At 38.7% G+C, this 12,053-nt stretch overlaps 1 protein-coding gene across 1 annotated transcript in view; it reads right to left on the bottom strand.

Annotated features, from left to right (window-relative positions):
- The window catches only part of CNTN3 (contactin 3), a 293,914-nt gene that overhangs the window by 61,937 nt on the left and 219,924 nt on the right, over positions 1 to 12,053 (bottom strand). The window contains 1 exon segment of the mRNA XM_012802498.2: positions 90 to 217. Within this exon segment, the coding sequence (XP_012657952.2) occupies positions 90 to 217 (128 nt within the window).

The raw sequence follows: 12,053 nt of genomic DNA, 5'->3' as shown, positions 1-12,053 counted from the left end.
GCATTGTAAAAACATACAATTTCTTTGACCATAATAACATACCATACAGAGTATCCCTGTGTAAAGCAGTAGTTAAGACCTGCACCCACCTGTGACGACCAGGTGTGTTGTGCCATTAGCCTTCCCAAACTGGTTTTCTGCTGTGCAGGTATAAGTTCCAGCATCAGCTTTAGTCACATTGGCTATTTTGAGTCCTCCATCTTTTAAAAAAGAAATTCTAAAGGAAATACAAATAAGATAATTAAATGTATAACAGAATTTTCTCACTCTCTCGCTCTCTCTCACACACACACACACCACACCCAAAATTGAGTGAGAAAAGATATTCTGCCAGTCATGGTCTGTCTAACAAGGGTACAAGTGAACTTTTCTAGAACTAGAGTATAAATGTTTTAACACAATAGCTAAAAGTAAATGACACAAAGTCTATGTTAACCAGTTTAATGAAAATATTTCAAATTGTATATGAAAACACTACACTGTACCCCATGTTTGCGTTAATGTATACAGCTATCATTTAATAAAAAAAAAAGATATTCTGCCAATTGAGAATGTGCATGATATTTTTAAGCATCATTACTTAACATTGTACCTAAATTGAGGGATGTAGTTATCAAATAACTATGAAATATTTTCCAACAATATATTTGTGGTAGATTATATACAGAGTTAAGCATATCCATTTGGAGAAAGTAAAAAGTAGGGATGACATATTTCCCTTTGCAAGTTGAAACAGTATATTAGAAACAAGAAAGTTACTTTATGAACTGAGAAAGTTTCATAATGAACTGAGAAAGTCATGTTCAACCCAAGAAGAATCCAAATTTTGTAAAAGAGCATTTGTGAGCTTGTACAAAAAAAAAACAGGCAACTCCAATGAACATCAGAGTTTTTGTGTGTACTAAGAGGATGCAAAAGTTTGAGCGTCTAACTAATGAAGGAAATTTAACTGAGTGCCTTACATGTACTTGGCACTAGGTGAGTCCCGGGGAGTACAGTGTGAGCAAGATGAAAAGTCTCCATCTTCATGGAAATAATATTCTAGTGAGTAGCACAGACAACAAACGCTTAAATATAAGCAATTCTGATTTCTGAGAAATACTCAGAAGGAGATAAGACAGGGTGATACAATAAAGAATAACTGCTTCATGGAGTGTTTCTAGAATGGGATCTTCAGAAAAGCTTCTTAGAAAAGGTATCATTTGAATTAAGAAAGCAAAATGAGAAGGGTTTATATATATATATTTTTTGGGGGGGGTGGGTGGGAGAGGGGGGTTGCAGTTTTTGGCCAGGGCTGGTTTGAATTCATCACTTCCGGCATATGGGGCTGGCACCTTACTCCTTTGAGCCACAGGCACTGCCAGAAGGGATTATATCTTTACTGCCCAAGTTGTCTACCCATCATTATATTCTCTCTCCTGGAATTCCTAAAATCTTTACTACCCATGCCATGCATTTCACATTTAGAATGCCTTTTATCTTTTATGGCTCCTATCTTTGATACATGAATGCTGCATCTACGAAAGGGATTAAAACTTCCCTTACAAACCAATAAAGAGATGTAAGCTGAGAACTGTGACAAGGCCATACAACTCTGCAAAGGCACAGACCCAGCTAAAAATAACAATAATCAGCCACTGTCCCTTTGTATGCTTCCTTATAATTGCTACTCTGGAGTCACATAGCTGGTCATCATAAAGATTCTTAACTTTCTCCATAGATAATATCACATTTTCAAAACCTGAAGGCAGTTTCTGAGATATCCTCTAGTCTTTGAATTCCAGTAAATTGGCTGACCCACCCAGAGCCTCTACCACCAAACTGACTCAACTGGAATTATGACCCCAACCCAGAACTGACTCAAACTTGAAGACAATTTCTATACATCTGCAATTCTTCCCCAAACCTAACACAATTTGCAAAACCAATTGCCTAATTCTTTGCTCTTAAAACTATCCTAAAAAAAACTCTCAAATTTTTAGGGAGGTGGATTTAAAAAATTCCTCCCATCTTCCTGCTTAGTGCTCTGTGGAATTAAAAACTTTCTCTATTGCAACCCTGAGTGCCTCAGTGTCCTGGCTCTTCTTTGTGACTCAGGTAATCCAACCCAGTTGGGCGGCAACAGGACGGTAAAATTCTTACAAATATTTGCAAAACCTGGACCAGCAGGGCATCACAAATGTAAATCATGGTTACTAAATGCCTCCAACTTTCTGGCTAGTATGCAGAATAAACAGGAAAGATTCTGAGAACATCAAACTAAGTGCAGGACCTCAACTTAATCACTAAATATTATTACATTTGTTGCAAGACTTTTAGGTATGTGTTGAAAATGTCACTATAAGTTTATGTATCAAAATATAAAAGATGAATTGATCTTTTATGTTATATATATATATATATATATATTCCTTTATACCCTATTATTCACTTTCATTTGCATCCTGATTACATTTTCTTCAGTGAGAAAGTTCTGGTGGAATTGTAGAACTAGTAACTAACACACAGGTTCATGCCCCTGGGTAGAGCTGTCTGTAAATTTTGTTGTACCTGTGATTTTTTTTTTTTTTAATTATGCTTCTAGTCAACAATCTTGTCCCCCTCCTGCTGGTAGGGTTGCAAACTAATACAGCCCCTATGGAAAGAAGTGCAAAGAATTCTCAGAGAGCTAAGAGTAGATCTTCCATTTGATCCCATAATCTGATTACTAGCTACCTACCCAATAGAAAAAGAAATCATTTTACCATAAAGACATCTGAACACTAGAATGTTCATGACAGCGCAATTCATAATTGTTAAGACGTGTAATCAACCTCAACCCAAGTGCTCATGAACACAGGAATGGATTAACAAGCTGCGGTACATGTATACCATGCAATACGATTCAGCCATAAAAAGACGAAGCCTTTACATCTTTTGTATTTACCCAGATGGATTTAAAGAGCATTCCACAAAAATGGAAAAGCAAGTATCCAACGTACTCAATATGAATATGAGACCAACAGATAAACAACTACACGCCCACATGAGAGAAAAACAGGATTAAATTCAAGTGGGGGGAGGGAGAGGAGGGAAAGGAGGGGGATGGGCGATTGGTCAGCTCTCATCTAATGGGCACAATGGAAGGGTGTACAGCACACCCCCCTGGGTGAAGGGCTCAACTACAACTTGAACTTTGCCTAACAAATGCAAACAATATAACCTAATAGTTTGTACTCTAATATCAATTTGAAATAAAAAAAATTATGTCTAAGTATATTTAAAAAAAAAATGAATGCAATGGACTGGAAAACTAATCAAGGAACACATAGCAACCTGTTCCAATTCAGAAACTACTTAGAAGGGTAAAATCTTCTAGGCATTCGTGAAAAACAAAGAAACTGTTCTATATCTAATATCTGATCTCCCTCATGAGAGTTGAAATCTATTTTGTTAAGTATGAAATAGAAGCTAATCATTTTTCTCAAAGAGATAAGCAAAGAACTTTAAGAAAAATCTCTTTGAAGGGACAGAGTAGCTCAGAACTGTAGTCTCAGCATTTTGGGAGGCTAAGGCAGAAGGATCACTTGAGGCCAGGAGTTCCAGAGGAAAGGAGCAAAGCTTTTTGACCCATAAGGTTTGTTGAAAAATCACTGACATGAGGCAGATTGGCTGAATGGAGGGAAAAGATACAAATTCATTTACTGTGTATACTCCAGAACCCTGAAGCCCAACTCCTCAACGAGGTTTTTAAAGAATGGGGGCTTGAAAGCAGAAAACCAGGTAATGGGAGACCAGACAAAGAAGGTTTAAAAAACCCTCACAGGGAGCAGATGGCAAGTGCTTTTCTTTTCTGCCACCTGTAGAGGTGCCAGACCCTTAGTTTATCTTTCCTACTTTAGGTAAGGAAAGATAAACTGACAGTATTCATGCAGATTCTCAACAGAAGTAAACTCCTCTTCCCCAAACACAGATCTGCAGTGTTAGTTCTACCTGGGAGACTCATGGCAGCCATTTCAAAATATGTCAAAGAAATGTATTTGGGGATAAAACACTTCCAATTTCCTTTGGAGACCAGCCTGGGCAACATAGCAAGATCTTGTTTCTACAAAAATAAAAAAAAATTAGCCAGGCCTGGTGGTGTGTGCCTGTAGGTCCAGCTACTGGGAAGGCTGAGGCGGGAGGGAGGATCACTTGAGCCCAGGACAGGAGATCCAGGCTGTAGTGAGCTAGGATCACATGCTGTACTCCAACCTGGGCAACAGAGTGAGACCCCATCTTGAAGAAAAAAGTAGTTTCTTTATACCTTAGCCTAAAGAGAAGAAAGATTCTCCTGAGGAGCACGCAGTCACAAATGAATGAGGAAACCACAAAGAGAAGTACAAATGAATGAGAACTTAGTTGGTGGAGACTGGAACTGTTCTGAGGAAGCTGGAGAGTAAGGTAACAGGAATGGAAATCTGGTCAGGTCCTGCCCTGCTCCCTGCACCTGCCCCTGCCTCCTCCCCTCTGGCATCACATCAGGACCTGCCCCTCTCTGCCTGCACATGGCCTCGGAATTCCATCCCTAACTTGCTTTTCTCCCAGCCCCAGCCTATTCTAATGGCTTTTTTGCTTCTTTATGTCTTGGGGTCAGAATAACTGTTTCCTAGGTCTGATTGACCTGTGCTTCTCCTTCAGACTTTAGTCCCTTTCCTGAACCCATGAGTGGGATTAGGTCTTCCTCTACTCGATGAAAACATCTTCTGTGTTTTCTTCATAGCATCTGCCAAGTGACCACTTATGAATTTGCTTATCTAATACTGTATTTTGCCTTCCAGTAGACTGTAAGCTCTCTGGAGGCACAGACAGTATCTGGGTCACTCACTGTTACATTTCTAGAGCCTTAAACAGCCTGGAAAAAGAGTAGATGTTCAAAAATAAATGAAAAAATGACTATGTCCCTTTAGAGGGCCCCTGTAGACGAGAAAGGGTATGGACATGGGTTGCCCGGTGTGACATCTTATGAAGGATATGAAAATAGATTTGGAGAATATGCGGACTATGACATACCCCAGGTGGTATAAAAAATGCATTCACATTTTTAATTTTATTTTATTTTGCATTCGCATTTTAAGAAAGGAAAGAATTGTATTTAAATTGTGATGCTCAATATATACTGGTAACAAAACATGAATGCAAGTCACATTGAGCACCTCTTGTAGTTACGGAAGTCAAATGTGACTTGAGTGTTACAAATTTAATAGCAGTTTTCTTCTTTCTTAAAATGTGTATAGATTTTTTTTGGCACCCTCTATACATACGGATGTAACACACTCATGTATACAGATATCCAGTCAGCTCCCCATACCTGTGGATTCTGCATCTGGAAACTCAACCAAAATCAAAAATATTTAAAAAATGAATAAATGAATAAGAAGAAGACAAGAATAAAAATAATAACCATCACGGATACCGGGGAACTACTGTGAACATAATATAACTGTATATATACATATATATGAGATAAAAATCAATAAAACACACACAAAATGAGGCAATAGAAGACTGGGTGAAGAGAAGTTAGAAATGATTTCTCTAGGATAAAAGAAATAGAGAACAAGGGACTAAAGACAAAGGGATAGAAGGAGAGAGAGAGAGAGAGAGAAAGAGAGAGAGAAAGAGATAGAGAGAGAGAAAGAGATATATAGAGAGAGAAGACTGACAGAAAAAGCCTCAGAGGAGGAAAAAGGGAATGAAATCAGGGCTGATGCCCCAACCTATTTTGACCGCTCATCCCACCAGTAAAATCTGGGGGCCATGACACTCAAAGTGACCAGTATTTGCTCCACGATGTTGCTCAGTAAATTTTATTATTAGGTTGGTGTACAAGTGATTGAGGTTTTTGCATTATTGAAATTTGCCTTTTGATATTTAATAACTGTGGTTACGTTCTAGATCATTTTAATATGTATTTCTCGCTTTATGCTTTTGCTAGTAACTTATTACTTGCTATTTATTTTATATTTAATTTTGGACTGGGGAAACGATGGTAGACAAACAGCAAATTCAAGCAATTTTCTTATTCGAATTCAAAATGGGTTGTAAAGCAGCAGAGGTAACTCACAACATCAGCTCCGTATTTGGCCCAGGAACTGCTAACAAATGTACAATGCAGTGGTAGTTCAAGAAGTTTTGCAGAAGAGGGGAGAGCCTTGAAGGTGAGGAGCATAGTGGCCGGCCATCGGAAGTGGACAACCACCAGCTGAGGGCAGTCATGAGGCTGAGCCTCTGAGTAGTGCGCAGGAAGGTGCCCAGGAACTCGGTGTCAAGCACTGGATGGTTGCTCAGCATTGGAAGCAGATGGCAAAGGTGAAATGTTTGATCAGTGGCTGCCTCAGGAGCTGACCAAAAGTCAGAGCAGGTGTCATTTTCAAGTGTCTTCTCTTATTCAACACAACAAGGAACCATTTCTCAATGGGATTATGATGTGTGCTGAAAAGTGGATTTCACATGACAACTGGGTATGAGCAGCTCAGAGGCAGAACTGAGAGGAACCTCCAAAGCACTTCCCAAAGCCAAAGTTGCACCAAAAAAAGGGTCATGGTTGTTATTTGGTGGTCTGCTGCCAGTCTGATCCACTCAGAACAGCGTTCTAAGTCCCAGAGAAACTCCCACATCCGAGAAGTCTGCTCAGGCCATGGATGACAGGCACCGAAAACCACAATGTCTGCAGCCAGCGCTGGTCAACAGCAAGGGCCCAAATCTTCTCCAGAACAATGCCTGGTGCTGTGGCACAGTCAATGCTCTAAAAGTTGAACAAATTGAGCATCAAAGTTTCCCCTCTTCGTCCACATTCGCCCGACCTCTCACCAACAGACTTCCACTTCTTCAAGCCTCTGGACAACCCTGTGCAGAGAAAACACTTCCACAAACAGCAGGATGCAGAAAATGCTTCCCAAAAGTTCATCTAATTTCAAAACATGTTTTTTGAAGCTACAGGAAAAGAAACACTTATTTCTCACTGGTAACAAAGTGTTGATGGTAATGGCTACTATTTTGACTAATAAAGATGTGTTGGAGGCTAGTTATAATGATTTAAAATTCATGGTCCAAAATCACAATTAACTTCTGCACCAACTTAATAAAAGGACGATGCAGGTGTCCCGGTGAGTTTTAATAGCAAAGATAGGAAGCTGGGAAATGATACCAGAAGGTTGTGGAGACATTTAAATGATGAGGCAAAATAACCTGTTCTGAGTTCCATGGTCCATATAGAATGGAATGCTCACCACCTCTGAGATTAGTAAACCCTAGAATAAAATAAAAATGCCTTGAGTGTTCTCCAAACTTCTTTCCAAAAAGGTCATATTAGCTTGCCTTCCCACCAGTAGTGTAGAAGTGTTCCCTTCTCTCCGCATCCGCACCAACATCTGTAGTTTTGGGATTTTGTGATGTGGGCTAATCTTACTGGAGTTAGATGATATCTCAAAGTGGTTTTGACTTGCATTTCTTTGATGATTAAGGATGATGAGCATTTTTTCATGTGTTTGTAGGCCATGGGCCTGTCTTCATCAGAGAAGTTTCTGTTCAAGTCTCTTGCCGACATAGAAATAGGGATATTTATTCTTTTCTTATTGATTAGTTCGAGTTCTCTGTAGATTCTAGTTATCAGACCTTTGTTGGAAGCATAATCTGCAAAAATCTACTGTTTGATCCTGCAATTCTTCTGCTAGGTGTATACCCAGATAATCAAAAATTATTTTACAATAAAGAAATTTGAGCCAGAATGTTTATTGCAGCCCAATTCATAATAGTCGAAACATAGAAACAACCCAAGTGCCCACTGACTCATGCATGGATTAATAAATTGTGGCATATGTATACCATAGAATACTATATAGCTATAAAAAAGATGGAGATTTCACATCTTTTATATTTTCCTGAGTGGAGCTAGAACATATTCTTCTTAGTAAAGTATCTCAAGAATTGTACCCCATGATTGCATTAATGTACATAGCTATGATTTAATTTGAAAATATCCAGTGTACTCAATACTAGTTTGAAATCAATATATAACCACCTGTACACTCATATGAATGGCAAAACATAACTATAGTCCAGAAAGTAGACTGGAAGAGGAGAGAGGGGATTAGGGGTATGGGAGGAGGGAGGGCATTTGGGGGGACATCACCTAATGTGCATGACACAATGGTACATTTCAGAACGATTAAGAAATGAGCATAATTGTGATGGATGTGTTACTTAGTTCAATGTAAACATTTCACATTGTATATCGAAGCAGTACCCTGAACCCCATAAATGCATCAATGTACAAAGTTATGACTTAATAAAAAATAATTTAAAAAATAAAAATGAAATAAAAATGCCCTTGTTGACTGAAGAAATATGGACGTTAAATTCACAGACTCTGATTTGGGTACCACAAAACAGAGACCTGTAATTTCAGATACCTTCTCATGCTACGAATTAGCATAACAGTTAACCTTTCACTACAAATATAGAACCCATTTGGAACACTGGAAGAATTAGAAATCCTTTGGTGTTTTAGGTGAGAACCTTTAATCAAGCAAACCTATCTGCATGACCATGTTCAAATGAGGAGGTTTCAAAGGCAAGGGCAAACACCTTAGCAATCACACAAAGACTCCAAAACAAACATACTCACTCTCAAAGAATGCAAACTCTGTGTATGTCGTAAAATTCTGAGCTAATTGGATATTTTCTTCCTAAATTGGTTCTTCCAGTAAGTTCTAAGAGGCCCACAGGGCATTTTGCACAACACAAAAATAAACAATATTCAGTAAATGGATGGAGTAATTGTTTCTCAACAGAAAACCTTCAATAACCCAGGCTTCCCTACCGAGATTTGAAGTGAAAATTTTATACCACTTCACTATAAATGAAATTGCTTTCTAAGGTTTCTGAGAACAGGTTTCTCTTCAAAAGGGTAGAGCTGAAAATGTAGATAACAATGAGTGACTCTAGTCCTGGCACAGAAAGGTAAATGACAATTTATGGGATTAACATTGGGAAATGGACTACCCTCACTTGCTTTGAGAAATGAGCAACTTAAATCAAAGTGGCATTTTAACTCCTTGATCAGTTTTATAAAATACCTTTATATGTACCTTATTATTGGTCTTTATTTTTGTAGTAGGAGGTTAATTATTTTACTTAACTTTGTGCAATCTATGGTTAGTTTGGGATAAGTCAATGTAATTGCTCTAAGCTGCTCTAATGGCCCTTGCTGTAAGTCAGTGCTGGCACTGAATTTATGACTATTAGAAAAAAAACAAACCTTGTTTGCTCAGAAAGTATGCTGTTGTCTAGGCAACATTGACCTATACCTTAGGATGACATTTAAGCATCCAGACTAACACAGAATGCTTTAGAATGAGAAAAGTATGAAAAATCATAAAAGCCAAACAAGATTTCCGAAAATGCTATTTTTTCCCCTGCCACCGTTCTTCTGAATATTACGGTAATTTATTCAAGTTGAATTTGAACAAACGCATCGCATCTCTACATTTTCTCAGGAAGCGCATCTCACTGGAGATGTGATCACATGCGATAATGATTAAACTGCTGTATAGAAAATAACAAGGCTATTTTGGATGGTACTTTCTGAGTGCATATTCCAAGAGATGGATGCTTACAATTAGCTGTGAGGGAGAAGTGCTCACAATGCATATATTACAGGATAAATCACAACAGTTAAGAAAAGCAAATGCATACTGATGAAAACGTATGAGAAAATAAGCACCCGAGAAGAAGAGCACCGAGTAGATGGTCCCACCCCACCACCCCGACATCGTGGGCTAAACAGTTGCTTCCGCTTGAGTTTAGGGAGAACCTGCAAATGCTGTTTAGGAAAAGAGTATTAGGCTTTTCATTCTGTTACCGAGACCATTTTGGGCTTTCATCTTATAAATTCAGCAATGTTAGTTTAGTGATTTATTGGTTAGAAAATCCCCAAGGAGAGGGGAGGCAGAGAGGAGAAGATTCAGCAGTTAATTATTCCACCTTTGAGTAAGCACCAGGCTAACCGTAAGCAGCTTTATTATTTCGTTGAACACACACATTTCACGGGACAGACAGCTGACAATCTAGACAAGATGGACCTTGGCTCCACTCTGTAGCCGAGCAAAATATCCTGAATTCACGTTAATTAACATGTATTTATGTTTATAAGAAGAGAATCAATAATAGCAACACTTTTACTTCTATAAAATCTCCCCAAATGCCTATTATCACGAAAAAAAAATTAGAGCTAAATTCACGTTGATGACAGGACTTGACAGTGTTCTTCTCTAAAATGGACCTGAACCTATGAAAGGAAACATCCCTCAAAAGAGATTTGTGGCATGAGTGATTACACACAACTGGCCCTCTAAGTTCCTCATGAGGCCCAAGCGATAATCCTTCCAAACATCGGCCTCACAAAGGAGTTTTTGCGATTTATAAATACTCAGATGTATGAGGGAGTAATACAAATAAAAAACCATAAATGAGAAAAATAAACTATTCTCTGATGGTTTATGTATAAAGAAAACTTCCAAGGGGTTAATTATTAAGGTTCAAAGGCTCCCCCATACTTGACACTGTTTTTCTCTGCCTCAGAGACAGATTCATGAGTCAAATAAGTCAAAACAAAAAAAGTCAGCTTTATTACTTATATTACAGATAAAGCTGATGCAAAATTCTTGAGGTGAGCGACAATGGTTTCATCCCAGAATGAAGCAGCCTTAATCTCTCTGGACAACACAGGTCCCCTTTGTTAGGGCATGGTAGAGAGAACAGCTAAATATATCCACTTCCTACTACCGACAGACACCAGAGAGAAAGAGGTGAAAGAGCTGAGCTACAAAGTCTGGTCATCCGCTAAAATTCAGGAGTCAGACACTTTTCTCTGGCGATGGGATGCAGAAAGACCAGAAGGATACTCCAGGGAACACGGTTCTACACCGAGATTAGAAGCTCTGGAAGGGAAGTCCCCTCCAATAATAATACTGAAGCGCAGGGTATTTCCATGACTTATGCAGGGGAATGTCATTCAAGGAATGTAGAGGGTGCCGAATATTTTTTGGCTGTCCAGAATTGATTCATCTTTCTTCAATAACAGTGATCTTCCTTAAACAAATTCTCTTTCTCTACTGTACGCAATCTCTAGCATCAAGGTGCCCTGTTCTAGTCCCAGGCATGGGGTTGACACTGACATAAACCAGTACTTTTCAAACTTTTCTGCACACCAGTCATCTGGAAATACCATTAAAATACCATTTCCAGATTAGGTCTAGATTGGTGTGCAAATATTTGCATTTCTAAAAAGTTCCCAGCTGCTGTGGTGCTGCTGCTGGTGACCAGTGAACTTTGAGAAACAATATTCTAAGCTGTGTCCATTGGATTTATGAAAAAAAAAAGACAAAAATTATGGTAAATTCACTCACTTCAGCACGGTCCCTGCCATGATTTTGAGCCTTCCAGTTTCCTATCCGTCCCTAAGTCAAGTTGTGCAACATGCCTAATAATCCTTTTTTATGTTCTTGAGTTAATTCTCAGCTAGAGTTCTCAGACTCCTAAAGGATGCAAATTACAAAATGCTGCTGCCATACACACAGCACTTTTTGAATAAGTGTGTGGTGTCTCAACAAATATGAGTGGTTTAGAAACAATATTTTATCTACAGAGGACAGGGCTTGTCACAAATCAAGAATGGTCCAAGGAACTATCTGCCATGCAGTTGAGTTCTGACAAGATAGACATTTTGCTATCACTCCAATCCCAAAGTCATTCTCTTTTATGAATGCCCATCAATGTTTAAGTGGCTCATTTACAAGCCAATGCAGTATCTCTAACCTTTCCAGGACACAAAGTTCTTTGAGCACTTGAAAAAAATCAGAGAAACTTCTCTGTAGAGAAATGTGTGTGTGCACACACAACAGTTTTGATACAAGTGAGGAGGGATCACATCATAAAAGATTCTACTGGCCTCAAGTTAGGAACTCCTGCTAGCAATTCAATTCATCAGTGACACAGAAGTTGGAAATTCTGTTTTAGATGTTTCAGTGTCA

This window comes from Otolemur garnettii, unplaced genomic scaffold (assembly GCF_000181295.1).
Source record: "Otolemur garnettii isolate 467f Iridium unplaced genomic scaffold, OtoGar3 scaffold00015, whole genome shotgun sequence".
NCBI classification, from domain to species: domain Eukaryota; kingdom Metazoa; phylum Chordata; class Mammalia; order Primates; family Galagidae; genus Otolemur; species Otolemur garnettii.
Note: the sequence above shows the minus strand (reverse complement) of the source record. Positions and strands in the feature narration are given on the sequence as shown.